Here is a 24,904-nt window from a genome sequence, read left to right as displayed (position 1 = left end):
TCTGTAGAGTAAAGGGGAATGGCAACCACTTTGAATTTCAAAAATCAGTAAATATTGGGTAATTTATTTCTTTGGTATAACATTTTGCATAGTAACCCCTGATTTTGAATTTTGATTTCAAAGGGGAATGATTTAAAGTTTCATTGTAGAAGGTTTGAGAAAAATTTTAAGTCTTGTAATTTTGAGGCATGTGGAAGATACCATCTGAGTAAAACTATGTACGTGAGTTACATGTTTGCAGTCTCTTTTTTTAATGTCCAAGGTAATATGAAATGCGTGTAAAATTGAAGTTTTATAAAACATCATAAGGGTCTATGGCCAGCTTCTATTACATTTCAGTAATAGATCAAAAGTGCGGGTGCTTAGGGTGGAAGGACCTGAATATTTTGGTATTCTTCAAATCCTAAGAATAAGTTTACATCCTTACTTCTTTGAAAGTTGCAGCAAAACTGAAAGCTTGCTTCTGTCTCACAAACTCTCTCCATAATGGACTTGGATCGATTAATCTGCAGAGAGAACAGAAAAATATTGTGTGAGTATGTAAAAATACTAAAATTACCGTAAAAACCTTATCATTTTGACAAAAAAAAAATAATTGTGATTTGTAGTTGAATTATATGAAAATTTACAAAGCCAAAATGATTTTCGTGGTCAAATTATTAGAGATTTCAACTTTTTTTGACAGTTCATAAGTGATATGCTTACTGTCTTGGACGACTAAAACTTTAACCTATGAAGGTGACTTTTCTGAAATCTAGACTGACATTCTGTGCTGTACAGTGTATTTTCTGTGTATATTATCAAAATTTAAAATGTTCAAAACAGCTTGTCATGATTGATTGGTCGAATTATTAGAGATTGAGAAAGTCCCAATTTCCATGAGTGGTCAAACTGATAAGGGTAAAACAAAATTAAGTTTTGAGAAAGAATAGGGTGGTCGAATTAATAGAGTGGTCGAATTTATTGGGTTTTTACAGTACTACAGAACAGATTTCAAGGCTGCTCTATTGAATCTCATTCTCTTGCTCCATAACAGATGTTTGCTTGATGGGCGAAGTTTATATTGTCTCCAGTCATACTACATATTCCGAAGTGCTACTGTACTAAGATAATACAAGATACACCCAGTATTTTTTGCAGGACCCTGGGTATAAGGTTTGGGAACCCTGGCATAATTTCTGTTGACTGCATTGATGTTCCAAAGGGAACTTGGTCATGACCAGGAACTCCAGTAAACTTTACGTAGATACCATCCTCAAAAAAATCATAGACTCCTTTGACTGGTTTGTAAAAGTTTTTTTTTTCCGTTGGCTTGGATATTCTGTTACACCAGATACGACAACTCAGATATGCTGATCCGCACAGGCATGCGATCATGCATATTCTACAATGAACAAGTTTGGTGTCATTGCCTTCCAGAATATCTATCACAACTGACTGAACAGAAACACAAAAAGTGATTCAATCTCAGACAAATTTTGCCTGAGCTTATACTATTTTATACTTTCAGTTATACATAGAAAAACAAACTAATCTTCCTTCAGATACAATGACAACGTTGATCTCACTAATACTATGAAGGTAGGGATTTGATCTCACCTGGGATGATACAGTGGTGCAAGTGCATGGTGCTTGAATATTTTTTCTGTCAATTGTAGCTTTGCAAGTTTTTGTTTCCATCTTTTTTCTCTTCTGTAAAATAATAACATAGGGTAAAAGAAGCTGTCTACAATGCTGTTTTGATAAAAGTTCTATAGTTTGTTAACAATGTGGCCTTACGGTAAAAGCTTACTTGGATAGACACAGACAGATTGTTACAATATTCTTAAAATGTAGGGTATGATTCTATGAAGGTCGATTACACAATTTCTTCGATAAATTCAAACAAATCTCCATATGTGATACATGTGTGATGGTTCGTAACTGTTCATGCATTTTAGATTAGCTTTAGCTAAATGACGGACTGGGAGTGCCCCTTCCCTAGCTGCAAAGGCTCTATGGTGCGGCAGTCGGTGATTTTTGGTTTTTGCGACCTCGCTCACCAGTAGCTTTACAATGCCAAAGACCCTATAGACTGGAAAATATGTGCAACATCAGTGTAGCACACCCTTTTGTAAAATATGCAAATACTGGATGTGTTCTACCATAGACCCTCGAGAAAAACAACACAAAGTTTCGTTTTGTTGATGATCTTTGTCGAGTGCGATCGCTGTGTCCAAGGCAATTTTTAAGCCCAAAAATGACAAGGTTAGTGTAGACGATTCTGAAGTGTTCTTTTTTGATAGATAAGTGCAATGATACACGGTAGAACAAACATATTTGGTACCTAGAGTGCACTGCACCGATGTCTTGCTTATTTTCCAGTCTATAGGGCCTTAGGCATTGTAAGCTACTGGTGAGCAAGGTTGCAAAAACAAAATCACCTACTGCCTCACTCGGAAGTCACTAGTGTAGAGCTGCAAGTTTGGTCCATAGCTGTTGTGGTTGGTTACAGACGGGGTTCCTGCCTTTTACAGGCTGGATTTGACATTTAACTTTTAACGCCGCCACCACAGTCGTAAAAGTCAAAACCTGCCCTTAAAAGGCAGGAATCCCGTCTGTAACCACCAAAGCTATGGACCCCCAGCTACCCCTTCCCAACCTCCCCATGACCCCCATCCCATCCTGGTAAGATACCTGATTCTCACCACCCCACCATCCTCCTTGTTTCAACATATGTAATATGTATTATAAATCATACTAGTGTAAGTGCAGATTTTTTTAAAAGGAGGACTTTAGTGCACATGCTCTCTCAGCGAACTTTCACTCATGAGACTATGGTATGAGAGCCGGAAGCGCAAAATGTTCGCATATACGGTAGAAAATTTAGAAATAGAAGCGCCACACTCTATAAGACACGTGCACTCACTGCCTCTGCTCCTGGGCTAATGTGAGCTTCACTGGAGTAAAATCTTCAGCCATGTCCGTATTTTGCTAGTAAGACGTATAGTTGGTGGGGCTTTTGAAGTTTCTAGCACTTTGGGTTGACGACAACCATGCGCCAGCGCTCTTGCACGAATGTTTTTATCAGGCGGTCTGTGTTTTTATATTCCGCGCGCACTCCGCCCCCAAACGACAATGCTCTAGTAAGCGTAAGAATCAGAATCTGAATGAAAACATAACCTTTCTCTTACCTTCAAGTGGGTGATTTTAATTTCAACACAGTCAAAATCAATATATTGACTTCAAGTGTATTTTCTTATTGAAATTTATTCAAACTACAAACTTTGGAAAGAAAGTAGGTATTTTAATACACTAATATCGATGGAATGGGACGTAGGGTAATGTAATCCGAAAACTAGTCCATGGGCGCTAACATTACGCATGCTTCGTGACCCTTTAAAAGGTCAACTGTAGGTCACAATCTCACGCAAGCCGCTGGCAAATATGAGATGTTGGATGTGGATGATAATTTACGATTTCACGTCAATGAAGGTAAAGATTCCTACTACTTATCGTTGTTCTTAATGAATATTCACAAGTAGATGGTCGAACACGATTGCTTTCATTGGAAGGAATGAAGATTTAGGAATACACACATGAAACATTGTGAACATTTTTTGAGACCTGCCGAGTCCGAGACACAGGCACCAGTTGGCTGGGTAGTCTGCTAGATCATCGGGGTCCTACTAATTACTGCCCGTCACTGCCCGTCAGGAAATTAGCCTTCCAATTACTGTAATCAGTCGATATTTCAATACCAAAGACCACTACTCTTTGTAAAAACGAACGAAATAATATTCCAAGATCCGAAAAATGTTGATTTTCGAACGAGTAGCAACGCTAATCGTGTAATCGTACATGCATCACCATTGGCCATACCATGGATGTAAAAAATTTTTTTTACATCCATGGCCATACATACTGCCCGTCGACGTCCGACCACTGCCCGTCACTGCCGTCGGGAAATTTACACTTCAACGACTGTAATCAGTTGATATCTCATATCAAAAACATTACTTACTACACAACTAAACAAAATTGTCGTCCCAGACCCCAACAACGTTGATTTGCGAACGAGTGGCAACGCTGATCGTAATGGTTCCCAGACACTTCGCACCAAAACCACTTCGCACCATACCATCTCGTCCCATACCATTTCGCACCAAAACCACTTCGCACCAAAACAACCTCGTACCAAAACCTCTTCGCCCCAAAAATCACGTCGCCCAAAACCATTGCGACCCGAAAAAAACACGACTTAACTCCCCAATTTATCTGTAACCGTTAAAAGCTGAAAATAACCAACCACTGCCAGTGAGTTTTAATCACCTTTCTACCATCCCAGGACTGAAATCTTGAAATTGTACACATTTCGATAAAATGACATCGCATCGTGCAATACCGCGCACGGCACCTGAAATGTACCATTTAGTAGTTTGTGTGTTTCTTTTATCTAATATATGGTATGGTTTCATGGAAGAATATATGGTTCGTGGTAGCCAAGTTGCAGGTAAAAACAACGCTATGATACATCGTGACATCGATGTTTTACGACGAGTTGACGGAACTATACGGTAAGCGAAGTGGTTTTAGTACAAGGTGGTACTTGGGGCGAAGTGGCGTTGGACGAGGTAGTACTTGGGACGAGGTGGTTTTGGTGCGAAATGGTTTTGGGACGAAGTTGTGTGGGGCGAACTGGTTTTGGTGCGAAGTGTCTGGACCCCATCGTAATCGATGTCCGACCACTGCCTATCCATCACTGCCTGTCGAGTAGAGAACTTAGCGCTCCAATATTCACGTTAGTTCTGAGACAGGACTCGGGCATTTGGAGTAAAACAGACTCTTATTTTGTAGCTTTCTATTAATATAAGTGGTCTTTGGTATTGATATATCGACAGATTACAGTAATTTGAAGGCTAATTTCCTGACGGGCAGTGACGGGCAGTGACGGGCAGTAATTAGTAGGACCGGATCATCGAGCTCCGAGTAGCTCCATGGCTTGATCGATCGATTTTCTGCTCGATCTATCGATCTCGTACTCGATCTGCCCGCCACTGCAACTTTAGGTTACAGTGGTGGGCAGATCGAGTAAGGATTCGATAGATCGAGCAGACCCACAGGCTTTCTGCTGAGTGGGCAGTTTGTGTCGGTCCTACTAATTACTGCCCGTAACTGCCCGTAGCTGCCCGAGGACTGCCCGAGAACTGCCCGAGGAGCAAGTAGGCCAAATTTCGCCAATTTTAACACTAAGCCAATAGCTTGAACTTATATTATGCCTGGCTAACCAAAAATATCATTGATTTAGTGTTTTCTTTAGCGGCTTTAGAACCCGAAAGACGCCGGGCTTTCGACGAGAAAGACGTCCCCATCTTGATTGTGAGATCATACCATTCAGTGCAAGGGGTGGTAGGCTATCAAGCTGTAAGCACTCGGCGAGGTTATTGTACCACCTCTCGGACTAAATGGTATGATCTCACTATCAAGCTGGCGGATGTCCTTCGAGCAGGGCCGTCTTCAGAGTTCCAAAACCGCCGGAGAAAACATCAGGTTAACGCCAAATCAATGATATTTTTGGTTGGCTTGGCATGATATAAACTGAACCTATTGGCCTAGTGTTAAAATTGGCGAAATTTGGCTCACTTTTTCCTCGGGCAGTGCTCGGGCAGTTCTCGGGCAGTCCTCGGGCAGCTACGGGCAGTCACGGGCAGTAATTAGTAGGACCCGTTTGTGTAAGTGTAGTTTATGCTACGTTCCTAGCTGCAAAATTGTAGCGCTACGGTGAGGCGGTCGGTGATTTTGGTTTTTGCGACTTCGCTCACCAGTAGCGCTACAATGCCGATGGCCCTGGGAAGTATAAATAAGCGCATCCCACTGGACTAGGCGTGTTGATGTGAAATGCTACATATTTACTGCATTTGGTCGTACCGATTTATCACTACTGGAAACTAAACACTCTACTACACTAATCTTGTCGTTTATGGGGTTTGGAATTTGTTCAAACACATCGATCCATAAACATTAAGCGTGGGGCATCCGTGTTTCTGGGAGCCGCCATTACCAGAAGTTGGTAATGGCGGTTCCCAGAAATGTTTTCGGAACGCGATCGACGTGTTTGAACAAATTCCAAACCCCATAAACGACAAGGTTAGTGTAGTATAGTGTTTAGTTTCAGTAGTGATAAATCGGTACGACCAAATGCAGTAAATATGTAGCATTTCACATCAACACGCCTAGCCCAGTGGGATGCGCTTATTTTATACTCCCAGGGCCATCGGCATTGTAGCTCTACTGGTGAGTGAAGTCACAAAAAACAAAAATCACCGACCGCCTCACGGCCTCACCATAGCGCTACAATTTTGCAGCTAGCTATGTTCCGACGTTCTCTTCCGTAGCCCTATCACCAAGGTCAGGGGTACCTAAGAAAGTGTAGCTTTAATGAAAATGATAGCTTTGACACCGTGCAGGATAGCTTGGGTAGCTAAACAATAGTTGCTGGAATGGAATCCGTAAGTTTGGTCATCTAAAACGATAGCTTTGAACATATTTTGATGTTGAGGGCATAAAAACAAGATGGCTGACAGCAAAAGCAGTGGTAGCGGCGGTAAATACCGTAGTTTACCCGTTTTTGACAAAAAATCAGCAAGTTGTGTTGTGTAAGAAGCTGCGTTCAGTGAGGTTCAGGTTCGATTAAACTTCTGTAAAGTTTCTGCCCCATTTTACAAAACTTGCAGAGAAATCACCGTTGCCGTTTTCGAACTGAACAGGCTATTAGGACGTCCTATTCTAATACATGTACTCGGATTGTGTATGTGATAGTGTATAAAAAAGTGCTCATGCATACATTGAAGGTAGAGAAGATAACTATTCATCCTATCTGAAGCTAACTTTGAAATCTTGGTAAGTCTTAACTCTGGAAATCAGACATTGCCAACACTAACGACTACGTCTTTACACTATCATATACATTCTCTTCCCTGTACATGTATTAGAATAGGACGTCCTGAGAGCCTGTTCACTTCGAAAACGGGAACGGTAATTTCTCTGCAAGTTTTGTAAAATGGGCGTAGAAACTTTACAGCAGTGTAATCGAGCCTAAACCTCACTGAACACGGCATCTTACACAACAGAATTTGGTGATTTTGTTGAGAAAACGGGTAAAATACTTACTGCCGCTACCACTGCTTTTGTTGTCAGCCATCTTGTTTTATGCTCTCAACATCAAAATATGTTCAAAGCTATCGTTTTAGATGACCAAACTTACAGATTCCATTCCAGCAACTATCGTTTCCCTACCCAAGCTATCCTGCACGGTGTCAAAGCTATCATTTTCATTCAAAAGCTACACTTTCTTAGGTACCCCTGAAGGTGTGAAACAGAATTATCCAGCCTGCAAAGAAATCTACCGGTTGTTGTCAAAAAAAACACAAATCCTACAGTCAGTTACCTCGTTCGACGCGGAAGGCTCTCTACTGTCCAAAAAACACTCTCATGTCACGATAAAATGAAAACTTTAGGAGAAATCTGCCGTGTTTTGACAAACTAGGCATTTCTGGCGTCCATCGTTGTAATAACGCAACTCATTATCATAATGGTACGCCATCCGCATCGCTGATTGGTCCGTGAGCAATGCCATCAACGGCATCAGACTTTCTATGTGCAGACACCGTCTATTATGACAATGAGTTAAGTTATAACAACAGTGGCCACCAGAAATGCCGATGTTGTCAAAACGCGGCAGATTTCTTCTAAAGTTTTCATTTTATCGTGACATGAGTGTGTTTTTTGGACAGAAGAGATGCTTCCGCATCTAACGAGGTAACTCAATGTAGGATTTGTGTTTATTTTTGACCAGAACGGACAGTTTTCTTTACAGGCCGCATAATTCTGTTTCACACCTTGGTGATAAGGCTGCGGAGGAGAACGTGGGAACGTAGCATAAACTACACTTTTACAAACTACCCACACAACAGAGCGCCTGTGAGCAAACCACCCAGCCCACTGGCACCTTTGGTCCAAGAGCATGCAGCCTTGCAGGAGATGGTGGACGACAGGAAGGCATATTGCATGTGCGAGAAGTACTGAAAAAGTACTGATTACAATATGCAAGGTCAGCTGTTTCAGTTCAGTATGCACTACTGTGAGAAGAGGCTTAAAAATTACAAACTACCTCAAAAGAGGTATAACACTGCAGCAGCGCATAAGCCTCTACTCTTAGGAGAAGAAGCTTATGCATTGACATGCAATGGTAACATGCAGTATGCTACGTCCATAATTTAACCGTTGAGGTACATAACCCACTCACAGCATAACAAACTGCAGTGCATGGCATACTAGACCATGGGGGTAAAAGATACCTCCATAACTAGATCAAGTGCACGCAGAACTATTCTGTCAAAAGTTGTCTCTATATCAGGAAAAAAATCTCCTGCAGGAGGGAGTCGATTTTACTCCCGATCAGGAGAAATCTCTAGATTTCAAATTATCCTCATATTTGGTCTTGTGTGCCTAGCTGTCTCTACCCCAATACTATGCAGTCATTGTCAGTGATTCATCTTCACTTTTGTGTTTCAACTTCCTAGAGAATAGTATCTTCAGAACTATATCTGAACCCAGTTTTAGAAAGTGTACACCAGAGTGCAAGAATAAGTTAACTGTCTGTATTTCACCCCTGTTTCCCTCTGCTAGCCTTAGGTCCAACTTTACCGCAGACAACAATAGGGCTGTACCAAACTGAGAAGAGGTGTCAACATTCCTAGAGAAGGTGACGTTAGACCAAAAACACTGACAGGATTCAGCATGTCGCGTGAACAACAAAAGACACCAACGCCAAGCACATCATCAGGGGCCATACCCAGGGGATTAGTTTCCAGACGTGGAACGCCAACCAGTCACACTACAAGACTTCCCTCACTGAAAGGACAGCGTGACCTCACCCTTGGAGGTGTTCGCAAGGTGATTTTTCTTTAAATCCTTTTTGTAACTGTTTATAGGACGTGAGTTGCTCGGTGACCATGTCGTAAAAATTTCCCCACATGCTGCAAAATCCAGAATATCCATAGACAAACCCTGATCTGTACATTCCTGGCATTCTTCTACAGGATAAAAATATTCAAAGTTTGATTTGTTATGCCTAAAACATCTGTGAAAGATGTTATCTCTTATCCTCCATCACACAACATAAAGTTATGCACTGTAATGTAATGTAGAGACATATGAAGGATAATGTAAGCTTCATTGCCATGAACATTAAAGTCTATTTGTTTTTCTTGGTGTTTGTACTTACAGAAAACATTTACTCCAAATATACCCGTCAGAAAAGAGAGGATAAAAGAAGAGTAAGTGCCATTTGTTACGTTTAAATGAATTTATTTATTCATCAATTATTTTTGTTTATTTATTTTATTTCAACATACCAGGAGCCATTACTCTGAGGCGTCTAACTTGATTCTCTTCAAACACAGCAAAGACAATGAATCATGGTATGATCCAACATTCCATCCAGTTTTTAGGGAGGTTCCGTTGACAAAAAGTACGTTTTTACTTTACAAAGTAAGATACTGTGAATTAAAAAAACACACAGACAGTTAAGAAACCATTTCAATCCTGTGTTGTCCATCTTTCCCATCAACAGGAAAAGAGATGATGCCAGTCCTGTAACTTCCAATGCCAGGAAGGAGCGCTTACCAAGAGGAGAGAGGGGTCGAGGGAGAGGGAGAGGGAGGGGCAGGGGTGAGGTTATTCAGTCACACTCCATATTTGAGGAGGGACCAGCTGAAAGATTGGGTAACAGAAGAGGTACGACTAATAGTTTTGACCTCTGACCTCATTGTGTTCCATTAATCTCTCTTTCAGTTGTTGCTATGGTTATCAGACATGCGTGCTACATTGGATGATGCATCTTTATTGTTTACATTTGAATTCTAGTCTAGAACAGAACTCTCTTGTCAACAATAACTGTGCAATCTACACATGTACAGGCAGAGTTGACAAGCTGAATATTGTGTATTTCAACATGCTTTTGGGAGTAGAAAAACAAAGTGTAGTTGACATTAAAACCAGTGGAAAAAAATCAAGAAAAGTTACTGCTACAGGCCCTTTAACAAATATTATTGATAATCGGAAGTAAATATATATTATGGTGAATGTGAAGAGTAGAAACAATTCTTGTAAATGCTTTATTAACTTCCTTGTAGCAGTGTTGTTTTCATACTGTTACATTACCTATACCAAAGTGGTACATTAATTAAAATTAATTCAAAGGTGTACATATTGTTCACCTCATGTACATATCACATTGACAGGAAGCAGTGGCTATGGCCCTGACATTGGCTCGTCCGGTGCATCGTACAGCAGCAGGGCATCGACCTCTGGTGTCAGCATCAAACAAGAGGCCAGAGATATCGATAAAGCCGTCATGGACAAGTTACTTAGGGATGACGTAAGTTGACAGGACTGGTTCCTGATATTGTCACAAGGTTATATGCAAAACAAATATTTGTCAATTTTTTTTTGACGAGACTTTTCAAAGTTCTGTGAACAGAATAGATGAAAATCATGAATTGTTATCCCCAATGTCATGATGATGAAACCAAAACAAGCACTTCAATTCAGTTGCAGTAAATTCAACTGAGGAACAGACTATATTTGTTAGAATTTCTGTCGTCAGCAGCCAGTGTCATGCCAGCAATTTGTTACTCAGCTGGAAACGTACAATTTCTCTTTCAACAGGCAGGGTAAAAGGGAAGGGATTTATTATTCTCTGTGATAAAAGCACGAAATTCTGTGATTTTTCAAATAGTAGGTGGATTGTGCATACAGATACATGTAATACGTACACTGTAGCTGTGATGTGATGTGATGTGTCAAATACACAGATCAATTAATAACCATATAAATGTGACAGCTTATAGATAATCAGTCATGATAACGTAAGAATGATATAAACATGATAAATATGATATTTTGTAAAAATGATACCTGGACAATGGTATTTTGGACCTATTAAAAATGGTTGTGGAAATTGTAGGAAAAAGTTCTTGAAAGTCCAAGTTCTTGAAAGTCCTTCAATTTTAGCTTGGACCATGTGTTAACATGTTAACATGCTGCAGGTTAAAGATAAACTCACATTTTCAAATTCACTCAAATTCTATCAAATGCGACAAACAGCTCCTGCCTGCTCAACATTTCTAGGTGGTCGTTTATTTATGAAAACAAAGCTTCACAGAACCAGCTATCATATTTGAATCACCTAAGTTAAAAACACAATGAAAACAATAAGGTAATCCTTATCTGAAAGTAAAGATGGTGTTTGTTTTGCTTGTGCTCTCTTCCATGCTTCTGAGAAGTGTTCATTGTGTGCTTGTACACGTATTTGCAACAAAAGTGAACAGCTCCACCAGTGGTGGCATGTTCGAATGTTGAGATCCTGGCATGTATTTCACATTGTGAGGGCGCTCTTTGTCAAACATTAGCTCTGTCTTCATCATAAGTTGTGGAATGAAATTGTATGTCCCTCTACAGTTATGAATTTTGTAGTAGTCTGAGTTAGCAGTTCTGGCACTCCTGAAAAAACACAGGTCCACGTCTTCCTCATGATAGAAATAATGCTTGTATGAGGATGCCTTGGATGGTGAATAAATACAAACATACCTCTTAACCCTTTCACCACCATGGTTTGGTCCAAACCCTTTGTTGTCAGTGGTGAGTGTGGACTCGTTTACAGGCAAATGGAATGAACAGATTAAGATACAGATAATATTTGATTGTACTGCAGCCTAGGATGGGTGGAGCATTCTTCAGTTTTGTCACAGTTCTTTGATAAAGAGAGCACCACATAAGTTTACCTTTCCGAATGCAATTTTGTGAAACATGTTTATATTATATTGAAATTTTTCAAGAACATAACAAAATGGAATCAAAAGGGGATTTTTATATAGCTCACTGTTTCTCTTGTATTTAATAGTATTAACCCTTTGAGTGCTGAAGTCAAGTTTGGGCGCCATTGTAAAATACAACCAGACAACTTTTTATCGGATAAAGACAATTTTTTCAGATTTTCCCCAAAATTTTGATCAAAAACTGTAGCCAATGAAATGTGATATCCATTGCGTCCAAAATTATCGAAGAATTACATAAAAATTCACAAAAATTGGTAAAATGCTGCACTAAAATTTTGGTGGGAAAATTACATTGCTCAAAGGGTTAACTTGTATTTAAATCTTCTGTACTCTTGTTGTTCCATATCTCATACAGTTCATAGATGATGGAGAGGCAAAGTTTCAAGATAAAAACTACACACCAATTCAACTGCCACTGTCAAACACTGGTCAGCTTTTCAAAGAGGAAAACCTGGAAGCAGAAAAATCATCACCAAAGGAAATGAACATGGATGTTGATGAAACTCCAATGCAAGGTTAGTTGTGCTATGTAATGGATTAACACTGTTTTGCTCGAGTTCATCCTTTTTCCTTGACTGCTTTTGGGTCCAGTTTTTCAATTCAACCCTGTCACCACCATGGTTTGGCCCAAATATATTGTCATCTGTTGTGATTATGGGCATTTTCACAGGGAATCGGGGGTGAACAGGTTATAGACATAATGACCTTGCACACCGCAGTTCAGTCGTTATGCAAATACAGTGGCACATGGCTTCAATGTGAAGATGGCTGTATAATTTTAGTTCTGACATCAGTTTTTAATCAATGTAGGCATGACAGCGCAGCCTAGTATGCTTTAATGACACCTTTACATTATGAAAGTCACTTTATGACTTCGCATTGTAACCAGGCAGTATCAAGAATGCTGTCAAACCCTGATTGGCTTCTTGCGAAATCCCAAGTGCTGACAGATAGTCTTCACACAGGAAATAGTGCCCTTTCTTGTGCTGATGTCAGTTCTAGTTATTTAAAACTACAGCATGTGTTGTACATTATGAGTAAGAGAAGCAGCTGATAGTTCTAAGCATATGAAGGATGCGATTTAAGAAACCGTAACGTGACAAAAGTCAATGTTTACCTTGTCTTTTTTTTGTCATTCACTAATGTAGAATGCGCCTCTGGGACAGATATTTTGACTCTCAAATCTTTACAATTCTGATCTACCACTTGTTGATTCTCATTTTAATCAACGTCCCTCCGTGGAGGGACAGTGTTTTAATTAACCCTTTGAGCGCTAAAGTCAATTTTTGCCACCTTTACAAAATATATCCCAGTCAATTTTTTTCAGATCTTTGCTAAATTTGATAAAACTGTAGATGCTGATGTGCGATTCTCATTTGGTCCAAAATTATCAAAAAATTACAGAAAAATTCATAAAAATTTGTAAAATGTTGCGCTAAAATTTTGGTCGGAAAAATTACAGCACTCTTGTCTTAATATTTTGAAAGTCGATCCCCATAGAGTTAACACAGGGATGGCGGCCATTTTGAATTTCAATTACAAGTAAATGTCAGGTAATTTGTCTCTCTAGTGCCAAACTTTGCTCAACGACCCTTGATTTTTAGCTCCCATATATGCATATGTATATATGCAAATGGGAGGTATTCGTATAAGGTGGAAAAATGTCGTCTGTATGTATGTATGTATGTATGTATGTATGTATGTATGTATGTATGTCCGTCCACATCAAAAACTCCTAAACCGTAGCACCTACTGTCTTAGTATTTGGTGTACAGGTGCACCTAGGGGTGGAGATGTAAATTTGTTCAAATGAACATGTCAGTGCCAAAAATATGCAAATGAGGGGAAAAAAAGGAAAAATCCTGCAAATGGCTAAAACTCAGTAAGCATTGGTCAGATTTGGTTGAAACTTGGTTGCAGATTTCTTTAGGTATTCTAAAGTATGTGTGCAAAATTGAAATGAAATTTGCATGTTGGTATTTTTAGGGTATTTTTTCCGTTTTTAGTGAAAAAATCTTGTTCTCTGAAATCGCTCGTCTGATTGCTATGAAACTTAATATTCATGTTCCTCAGGATGACCTCAGTCATGCTTGTACAAATTGTATTGATAATGTCATATTTGTAATTTTGGGGCAATTTTCCCAATTTTTGATAAAAAAAATTTTTATCCAAAAACTACTGATTTGATAGCTTTGATATTTGGTATACAGGTATCTAAGATTAATCTCAATATAATGTATTGAAGGTATGTTGAAACTGGCAATTTTTTTTTTATTTTAGGGGCAATTTTTGCCTTTTTTGGTCAAAAAATTTTTCTCCTAAAACTTGTGATCTGGTAGCTTTGATATCTAGTGTACAGGTTCCTAGGGTTTATGTTAATTAGATATATTTAAAATTAGGATGAAATCTGCAATTTTGTATTTTAGGGGCATTTTTTCTCATTTTTGGTCAAAAAATGTGTTTCTCAAATTTACCATGCTGATTGCTTTGATATTTAGTAAACCTGTTCTTAGGGTTTTTGTTAATAAGATATATTGAAATTAAGTTGAAATCCGGAATTTTGAATTTTTGGGGCAACTTTGCGAAACTGTCAGTTTTACTGGGATATCTTTCATTTTGTATTTTTAAAGATTTTTTGGGTAATTTTATACCTACTGGAACTAAGAGTATATAATGTGGTGATTTAGTAAGCATTTGATATGGTAAACTGTATTTGGTGTTGAAATGCGGTAAAAAAATCCTTGCAGATTTTGAAAAAATTCCAAACAAATGCCAATACAAAATTCAGCCAGAGAAGGTTTGACAAAAAGAAAAGGTGGGAGAGTGGGGAAAAGAGAATGTACAATGGATCGGATAAAAAAGATAATGTACCTCATCAATCTTCCAGACACCATCCCTCATCAAATGGTCCACCCCGATGTATTTTTGTGCGTAATTAACCATGCAGTGTATTTTACTTTAAGATGTCAAGTTAGGTAAGGATTTGAAAGGAATAGTCAAGTTCACCACAGTTTAACTTTATCTCTTGTGTCATCATCCTTGTGTACTTGGTTAAGTTTGTAAGTTTTCCAGATGTGGATGCACCCGCTGTTCTGGAAGAAAACAATGTGTACTTTTCCTGTAGGGTTTTCTGAGTTGATGATTTTATGTTGAAATTTCTCCATGTATCTGGTGTATGGGAAAAGTGTAAACATTGGTTGCATGTTATGTATTTCAGTCTATGTCAAATATTGTAACTGTGTCTTGTAAAAGATAACATATTTGTCAATACATAAACTGCCTTGCAGATTGATTGTCTTAAAGATTATCACAGAAGTAGAAAAGGAAAAGAAACTAATCAAATTGCTGTAACATATTCACTCTCAGTGCCTGTATAGGCCTATACTTAACAATTTTATCATTACATTCAGCTGTTTTTATATCTTTATCACTCTCCATGGGCCAAGGCACACTTGCACAGTACTGTAGATTTCCCACAATTCATTGCGATTTGTATCCTCAAAGATTCCCCAGTACAGGTCTCCCATGTGTAGACAAATTCATAGACTAGTTGAAAAGATTCTGAAAACGTACTTTTAAGGACACCATTCTTCTCAATTCTCATTTTAAATGATTTGGAAAATTATACAAGATTGAGAGAGGAGATAGCATTTTTGTAAAATTTTCCTCTGATTGTGTCTTCAGCCATACAGAATAATGTAATGGAAATTAGGGAGACTAGTTGCACCTGTTTTTTGAAACAAAAGGATATTGATTTTTTCCAATGGAAATGACAAAAGAAATTTGCATTCTAAGTTTTCTCAGACAATGACCCCTTCAGTTCGTCATAACTTGCTGCCTAAAAAGTATGGCATTTGTAGTACCTACAGAACGTGATTTCCATGGTTGTTTAATGGTTATTTGGAAACTGTCACTGAAATATCTAACCGTACTTTTACTAGATATTATTTATCAATTATTCTGATGCTGCACATTATTGCTTGCATACAGAACTGAAAAAGTTATAAGAAAAGTAACCTTCAAGGATACAAATCAAAGAGAGTTGTGGGTAATTTATTGTATTGTGACTTGGGGTCAATGTTGATCACTCTGTGCCAGTCTGTGTATGTCAGTCTATCTGTATATGTATGTCCATGTTTCATACAATTGTTTACTTGTTTTGATAACTATATGGGAGCGAACAGTGATGTTGTCACATTATTGTTACTCTATTATTGTCACACTATTTTTACTCTTGATGTGGTAAGAGTATGGTTTGAAGTTTCATTGAGGAAAACTTGCGCAAAATTTTTTTAAGTCTTTCACTTGCCAGGCACATTCTTTCTTAATGAGGATCATTCTTATGCACGTTGTATTTGTTGTTACTGAATATTTCAGTTAAAAAGGAGCCAGGGTCAGAAGATGTTGAAATGAAAGACCTAGAAAGTGAAGAAATCTCTGCTGAGAAAAAAGTTGATGTTGAAATGAGAGAGGTCAGTGTGAGCAAGTCACAAAGCAAAACAGATAAACAAACAAGGACAGAACCGAGGCTGATCACGGCAGCATCGCTGTTCCTCCGCAGTAAACACGTCCATGAGGGCCAGCTTCTGTTCTTCCAGTTTCCGGACACACTCCCTGCCACACCGCCCTCTCAGGATAGTGAGTCCCCTGTAAAAAGGGAGCCTGATGCAGGGGGTGTGAGGATAAAAAAGGAAAATCCAGATTCTGTAAGTATTGTACACTCTAGAAGTAAGTGTGTGGTTTTTTCCAATGTGTAATTGCAGGTTTACTTTTAAAGGGATGACAGCTGTACCATATGGACACTACAAATACTAACACTCATCGTAGCAATGATGTACATTTTCTTTGATGCAAGAACATTTCTGATTCATTCAATGCATCAGCATAACCTATTGATTGCCGTAATTTTTCCCACCAAAATTTTAGTGAAACATTTTGCAAATTTTTCTGCAAATGTTTTGATAATTTTGGACCAAATGGGCATAATATTTCATTGCCTACAGTTTTTTATCAAAATTTTGGCAAAATTCTAAAAAAAAAAATTGACTGGGTTATATTTTACAAAGGCAACAAAAAACGACTTTGGCTGTCAAAGGTTTAACCAAAACTAAGTTTCTTGTCATTGTGCTTTCCGAAGACCACTGGGAAGTCCCAAATTACTTTTTGATAATTTTTAATTTATGATTTACTTTATCAGTGTCAATGAACTCTCAGTCTGTTGTTGCAAAAGAAATTGATGATATGAAATGACCTTGCTGATAAGGAAATATTCCTGCATATTACTGCAGGTGTTTTGTAATCAAATATTGAATCAGATAGATTCTTTGTCATTACATCATTCTGGGCTGAAATTGTATCCCCCCCTCGGTAAATTATTAAAAACAGCTGAAGGCTGAATATTGTCATATGAAGAATTGAGGATTGCGCACTTTGTCACTATGATTGTTGGTTGTACTGTGTCTGTCATTTCCCCTTTCACCTTTCACCTTTCACCTTATGAATTCTTCCAATCTGTTTCCTGAATGCATTGATCTAGCCACATCATAGTAAACTATCAGATGAAACCAGTTTGAGAAGTAAATTTCTGTAGTCATTTGTTCTCGCAAATTATTATTTCTTTATATATTCCTTTGTATATTTATTTATTGACATTTTATTAACAGACAAAGGTTACCCCAAAGGATAACAAAACAAAGTATTCATGATAAAGGAAAACAAACGGAACAAAACAACAAACAAGATGAGCGATTAAAAAAGTGACACCAGCTTTCTAAATCTCTCAATCAATGCAATCACTTCAATCAGAAAGTAATGTTTGTGAAAAACAGCATGTTCATTTAACGACTGTGTGATACATGTACGCATAGGCATTGTCTCAGGTCAGGTTAGGTGCATATAGGTCCTGAATATAGGTTCTGAGTGCCAACTCTAAAACTACCTCTTATACCCAATCCTAGATCAAAAGGGCTGTTCAAATTTGGCATCACTGATTCTCATTTATAATATGCCAAAATAATATTTGCCCCTTCAGATTACGCTTTGGTAATATGCAATATGCAAGAAGCACGAAATTAGAACTTAGCAGGGGACTGCTAGTGCTGCAATAAATACTGAAAGACATATGCACAGCTCAGACTGCTGCAACAGCAGTATGCAACACTGACAAAATTTGTCCACATTCAAGCAGCAGTGTCCAATGCCGTGCGGTGCAATGAAATGTAGTAACTACAAACCTGTAGCCATGAATGGTTGTGTCAGTTGTGATTCGTGCATGTATGTCACTGAGCAGTCTTACTTAATAGGTTGGTTTGCCGGAAACTTGTCATAATCATTTTGACGGAATGATGTACTGACAATAGATTCTGGCGAATAGTCCTGTCTACAACCGGAGATAGTGTGGCACATGTTTTGATACTGTCACATGAATGCACACATGAGAGAGTTTTACCAGTTATCCAGATGAACGCCTGTTAACGATAGTTACTGAAATGCCAAAAAGTCACCCTTTTTCAGTTGTGTGACTTATCAACCAGAGCAAAGTGTCAAAATATGCAGATGGTAGGAGTAGAGTAGACATGGTCCAAATCAGTGAATTTTTGAATCCATATAGTTGCTCATGGCAACATCTTGTGTAACCCTGTTTATTTCTAGTGAAAATGTTTCTTGCAGTGAATGCACCACAACTACCAAGATATTTGCATTGTCTAACAGTGTGGTTTGATTCACTACAGCTAGTTTTATCAGTTTTGTTTTAACCCCATATTAGTGTTAATGGCCTTTTCTGTTTTTCATTTTGAAGGAAACAAAACGTGAAAAATCCAACAATGCCTGCACATTGAAAGACATATCTGAAGGGTATATCGGAAAACTTCAAGTGCTGAAATCCGGGAAAACAAGACTTCTCCTTGGAAATGTTGCTCTTGATGTTACCATGGGAACACCTTGTGGGTTTTTGCAGGTAATTACATAAATCAATTTTACTCACTCTTTCAAAAAAATATATGATCCTACAAAGTACCCTGTGATAAGTTGTAATCTTCAGTGTTTTAGATTTATTAATCACTTTCCATGTTGTAAACCATCATGTAGAATTTGTCTGTCTCGTAAAAAGCTGATATATTTTGACCCGAACAAACCATCAAGATTTACTCCACATTCTTGTTTTACTCATAAAGCTGTTCTTGTCAACAACGTGAGGATGTTCAAATGGTGTATACAGGACAAAGTCACCATTTTATCACAACTGGAAGTTGTGATATAGAGGTGGTTTCAACCGGTGTTTGATGTCGTCCATTTCCGTAAACGACAAAAAGTCAAAAACTGCTGAACGGACTGCGTTGATATTTGATACCGATACATAGACTGGTTCCAAGGTTCCAATTCCGAAAAATGGAGCCAAACGGAGCGCCGGTTAGATAGTTTTGGGAAATTTCTAACCCCCCTTTTTATCTAATTGATTTTAGGGGTCTTTCATATATGTAGTTTTGGAATGTACACCAATCCTGCATTGTGGACTGTTTTATGAGTTGTTGAACAGAAATGAGGTTTTGATGATTGTTAGAAATATGCAGGATGGCTGATTCGAAGTATAAGAGATTTCTATGGTCTTTTGGGCATCAAAAGCATTAAAAAAAACATATTTCATAGTTTAGATTCTCACTTTTGAGATGACCCTAGGCATTTGTTAAGTAAACATCCTTGAGTCAATATGCAGACTTTGACATTCCAGAGATTAAGTATCCACAACCTCACATGTTACAGTCTTTCACTACAATGGTATGGCCCAAACCCATTGTTATCAATGGAGAGTGTGGACCTGTCTACAGGAAATTGGGGTGAACAGGTTAGACAATGACGTTACAACTTGTAGGTTAGTTATCAAGGTAGCACCAGCATAGAGTCCTGAGTATCTGTCTATGTGTTCTCACAGCAAATTACAGGGAAAAAAATTATTTGAGAAGTTTCTCTCCTTTAAATAGAAGTATATTACAATTTAAACTTGTCATGGATAGATTGCTCTCAAATGATCTGAAACACAGTTATTGCCCACTTAGCAACAAATCTATAGCAAGATTTATGTAAAGTTCATGAACTTACACAAGGTATTAGACAAAAGATGACCATGACTTTGCTACTTTTCAACATTTATTTCAATCAGATTTCCCCAGCTTAGGGCAGATCGTCCATGTAGCCGACACGAACACGAAGTGTCTGTAACCTGCTACCAAACACTATGAAAAACAGTAAAGAATGAGCTACAAAATCACTATCAGTTTTAAGTTGCAGGTAGAATAATTCTGTGCCTTTGTATAAAATACTATAAAAATAGTAGAAAGTAAGCAACCAGCAGAAAGTTAGTCGAGGAGACCTTAACCGCATATCATTTGCATCTCATTGTCGGCCTCATGGACTGTGTGCCCAGCTTAGTGTATAATTTTGTAATCTTAATTACTGTCAACTTAGCTTTACTAACTTATTCATACCTCATTATTCTTACACTACTGTTATACCTTATAACCACAAAATTTCAAGAGATGCATATATGTTGTCACTTAACAACAATTTACAAATATGTCTTCTGCTTTTTCTCCATATACATATACATGTCTCTTTTCTCATGAAAATGAGCTTAAAATCGCAATGTGAAAAATAGTCTGTCAGCTATATGTTGCTCATGACTTCGTGGTCTGTCTAATTCACAGTGAGTGTGGTTGTTGATAAATGCCGATAATACTAGGCGGTCATTATGTCCAAGCGCCATTGGCGGTATTTTTTACATAATGACCATAGGTCATTACTGCTGAACAGACTGCATTGATATTTGGTAGAGATATTCAGACTAATCCAAGGTTCCGATTCCGAAAAATGGAGCCAAACAGAGCAGCGGTTAGATAGTTATGGGAAATTTCTAACCCCCTTTAACTAATTGAATTTAGGGGTCTTTCATATATGTAGTTTTGGAATGTACACCAATCCTGCATTGTGGACTATTTAATGAGTTGTGGAACAGAAATGAGGTTTTGATGAATGTTACAAATATGCAGGATGGCTGATTCAAAGTATCAGAGATTTTCATGCGCTTTTGGTAATAAAATTGATAAAAAACAACATATTTAATGTTTTAGATTTCTCACATTTGTTATGACCCTTAACATTACAGACTTGATGACATAACTAGCTGCTGGACCTGTTTACTGGCGCATTGATTTAAAGACAAAGATCTTTTTATTTTGTAATAAGGAAGTGTGATTTCGTAAAACATAGTCTATTAGCCTGGAAATGTGATTTTTGCGAATATTGCTTACCCCACTGACAAACAGTGTGGTTTGAAAATGGCTGGAATTCGCTACTTCGGGACTTTGTTTTCTGTGTGCATTTACTGACAAACTCCAAACCCGCAGCACCTACCCATTCAGTATTTCATGTACAGGTGTACCCAGAGATAGAGTAGTTTCACAATGTGCCAGTTGTGATCAAGTGCCATTGGCGCTATTTTTTTATGTTATTTTGGTAATTTTAGACCACTCCAAAAAACGGAGGTGGCCTACCCCTAAAAATTCCCTTGTGAAGAAGCCTGATAATTTATAGTACGTACCAGAAATTATGTCATTGTCATATTGACATGTAATTTGCATATGCAAGATGTGAGTAGAGTTCTGATGATTGAGATATCAACATATTTCAGTTAGTACAAAAACTTGAATAACTTCTCACATGAAATGAAAATAACCGAAATGAATGTTAAAAAGCTAGTGATTTTGTAAGTCAGCAAGATTATGGCAGCAATAATGTACCCCCTCCCGGCCCATAATGGACGAAAGCAACTTTGCACGACATAATGCACCAGGTGAAGCCGAGTACATTATGGAATGCAAAATTTACTTGGGTCCAATATGGGCTGCGAGGGGGTACATTAGTGCTATTATTTTATAGTTTTGAGGATGCCAGTGAATATGTAGATGTAGAAAACATCTTGGGACAAAATGTTAAATAATCGTTAATCATATACATTATCAGTAATAATCTGAGGGTATGACATCACAAAATTCACTGGTACTGACTAAGCCATGATGATATAACACAGAGTAACCCTAATGATATCTCTCACCATCACAAAGTATGACACTGAATGTCACTGCGTAGAGTGCAGTTCATAGTAGTCAAGGAGATTTGTGCCAGAAAAAACCCAATATAGCTAATGCACCATGACGATGCTTGTTGCATATTGCACAGATCTACCAATAGGTTCAGTATCAATGACTGGATATGGTTCATTGACACAAGTATTTTCAGTTGTCCTGCACTGTAGTAGGTGCACATGCCCAGATGAGAGCGATTCTTTTGGAGTATTGAAATTAAGAATTGATAAAGTAGCATTCTGTGTTCTGCTGAGTAATATTGAGATTCAGCAGGGTCACTGAACTGCCTGCGAGGATTTTTCAGACTCTATACAGTGATGTCAAAAGATTGTTTCTCAGTTACCAAGTACTAATCTATTGGGAAAAATTAGTTTTTGATTTTCTTACATGTGCAATCTTACCCAAGAGATTCAAAATGAACCCCACAAGTGGTAGACCAGAAAGGAATTGTAAAAATTTGAGTGTTTGAATATTTATCACCAAGGGAATTCTACCTGGATAATACACACTGTATAAATCAATACTATACTGGCCAACCTCAAGCATTTTACTTAATTTGTTGCAGTTTGAACAGAGTTACACAGTGCGGATTTGTTATTTCGAGATGTTGGCACTCACCTATTCCAGGTGATGTGTGCCATCTTTGAAGCATATATAGACTGAAGATGACTGCTGATTAATGTCTTCCATGTGTTAGGATTGAGGTGACTTCATCTGTGTGCAAAAAATTTGCATTTTTCAGAACTCTTGGGTCCATACGGTCCTTGATTTTAAGTCCTTGAACGGGACAGGAACAGTCTTTGAATTTGAAAGTGAGTCCTTGAATGTCCTGAAAAATTATAATCCACCCACAATTTTTAAAACATGACAAGTTATCGGTTTTGATACCATGAAAATGATACATAAAATGATGTATGAAAATGATGTCTTGTACAAATGATGTCTGGAAAATGGTATTTTGGACCAAAAAAATTCTTGAAAACTGCTGAAAAAGTCTGCGAAAGTTCTTGAATTTTATATATGGACCCTGAACCAAATATCAACCACAAAGCACAGACTCGTACAGTTGATCAAGGTTTGTACCTCAGCCCTTTCTGTCAGGTGCACGTCATCAAGGTATGTTTTGAAACCATATTATTACAAAACACTGATAATGATTTTGATATTTTTTTTTGTTCTTTTTTTTCTAGGACTTGGTGTCTGTCAGGATAGAGGAGGGTAAACACAGAGGTGACATGTCTGTGCTTGGACACGTTAGAAACAGACTTGTCTGTACACCGGACTATGAAACTTTACTGGATTGTAGTTAGAACTACCGGCAAAATGTCAAATTCTATATGTTCAGGAGCAGTAAGCCCTTGCAATGGACAAACATCAGAAGTGAAACAACAAGTTAACGGACAGACGCTGTTGAATCCCTGAGGATCAGAAGACTTAAATTTCTAGAGTATAATTGTACACACAGATGAACATCAAAAGTGTACAGTGTCAAGGCACCAATTCAACATGGCGGACATTATAGGAAGTGTCATGTTGCCGCTGTGACACATTTAAGGAAAACGTCGAACAACTGAAAATTGCATATGTATTTTTATAAGAACCGCCAAAACTTTTGAAAAGCTCATGGAAGGATTGAAAACAAGATGCAGTCATTGACCTTCTAGACAACAGACTCAACATTTTTCGGACAGTATGCAACAAGTAATATGTGATATTGACAGTGATCAGCTTTGTGGTATTGACAAAAGTTTAACCCTTTCACCACCATGGTTTGGCCCAAACCCATTGTTATCAATGGTGAGTGTGGACCTGTTTACAGGGCACTAGGGGGTTTACAGGTTAAAGAGGAAACTTTCAATCCCGTGTATTGAGCACACCTGTTCATGTACTCTTTTCCATTGTCTGGTATCAATAAAAAGACTTCAAATAAAGTCACTGTGCATTTTCTATCGCATAGCTGAACATTGACAGAATTTCTCAGCATATCAATATTTCGTGTGAAATCTCCACTGCCCAGACCAGCACACCTACAGCCCCTTGTTGGCTATGCAATTATGCTCTCTCCCTCAGCCATTGACCATAGGACACATACTGTGGCCTAACTCTGTGAGCTGACATAGCTGGCCAACTTTAGGTACATGATATCTGTCGGCCACTCTTGGACTTGCTGAAAGAGTGTGGGCTTGTTGATATCTGAACAGCGTAAACTGAATAAACTTCTTGAATAGACTTAGCTTCTCAAGATGGCATTTATACGATTGTGTAGAATGCACTATTATTCTACATTTGAATTCTAGTTGAACTCACTTGCCAATAACAACAATTCAGTTTACACATGTACAGACTGGGTTAATAAGCTGTGTAAAATCTTTCCAGAGTGTTAACAAGCCAAGCAGAAATGAAATTCAAGATACACTGGGTACAAGTACTTTGTGCATATTTATCTTTATTTTTCACTATTTTGGTGAATATTGATTCAAAATTCATAATCCGTTCAAAATATTATTCTTTGCATTTGATGATTTGATCTAAGTGACCAGAGCTGTCTGTGAGCTGATTTCAGTTGCAAAATATACAGATCTCACTTCACCTCCCATCTCGCTCCCATCCGCCTGCTTTGTGTTTTTCTCATGATACACAGACATTGTCGATGGAAGTTTTATTTCATGGGCATAACTATCACAGAGTCATGAGAATGTCAAAATGCTTAGTGGGTGTTTGTTACTGTGTCTTTAGAGTGGTGTCCATTTTCCAGTCGGAACAGTTGCCACGGTGCATCAAGAGTATGGCCTCTGATCTGCAGAGACCACTTCCATTGTCCAGAGGAAACCCTCACCGCACAGTGACAACCATTCTATACGCATGTTTTTGACTGGAAGAGAGCAA

At 38.2% G+C, this 24,904-nt stretch overlaps 2 protein-coding genes across 5 annotated transcripts; one reads left to right on the top strand and one right to left on the bottom strand.

Annotated features, from left to right (window-relative positions):
- Positions 1–415: 415 nt before the first annotated feature.
- Positions 416–3,119, bottom strand: LOC139122298 (DNA-directed primase/polymerase protein-like). The gene is made up of 3 exons (XM_070687695.1): positions 2,909–3,119; positions 1,600–1,692; positions 416–506 (listed from the first exon to the last, which is right to left on the bottom strand). The coding sequence occupies exons 1-3, from the start codon at positions 2,959–2,961 to the stop codon at positions 416–418; spliced, it is 237 nt and encodes a 78-aa protein (XP_070543796.1). The 5' UTR covers positions 2,962–3,119.
- A 257-nt stretch (positions 3,120–3,376) lies between these two features.
- Positions 3,377–24,266, top strand: LOC139122991 (DNA-directed RNA polymerase III subunit RPC4-like). Of its 4 annotated transcripts, none has more exons than XM_070688924.1 (9): positions 3,377–3,474; positions 8,674–8,934; positions 9,268–9,317; positions 9,614–9,777; positions 10,284–10,420; positions 12,235–12,394; positions 16,257–16,585; positions 18,679–18,837; positions 23,209–24,266. In XM_070688924.1, exons 2-9 carry the CDS (start codon positions 8,779–8,781, stop codon positions 23,326–23,328), a joined length of 1,275 nt encoding a protein of 424 aa, XP_070545025.1. In that variant the 5' UTR covers positions 3,377–3,474; positions 8,674–8,778; the 3' UTR covers positions 23,329–24,266. The 4 variants fall into 4 exon arrangements, with proteins under 4 accessions (XP_070545025.1, XP_070545024.1, XP_070545026.1 ...); XM_070688923.1 differs by having other exon boundaries at positions 3,385–3,474; positions 8,668–8,934; XM_070688925.1 differs by lacking the exon at positions 3,377–3,474 and adding an exon at positions 4,435–4,556 and having other exon boundaries at positions 8,668–8,934.
- The last annotated feature ends 638 nt before the right edge of the window (positions 24,267–24,904 follow it).

The sequence above is a fragment of the Ptychodera flava genome, chromosome 22 (assembly GCF_041260155.1).
Source record: "Ptychodera flava strain L36383 chromosome 22, AS_Pfla_20210202, whole genome shotgun sequence".
Taxonomy (NCBI): Eukaryota; Metazoa; Hemichordata; class Enteropneusta; family Ptychoderidae; genus Ptychodera; species Ptychodera flava.
The sequence above is the reverse complement of the archived record's forward strand: the minus strand, read 5'-3'. Positions and strand labels throughout refer to the sequence as shown.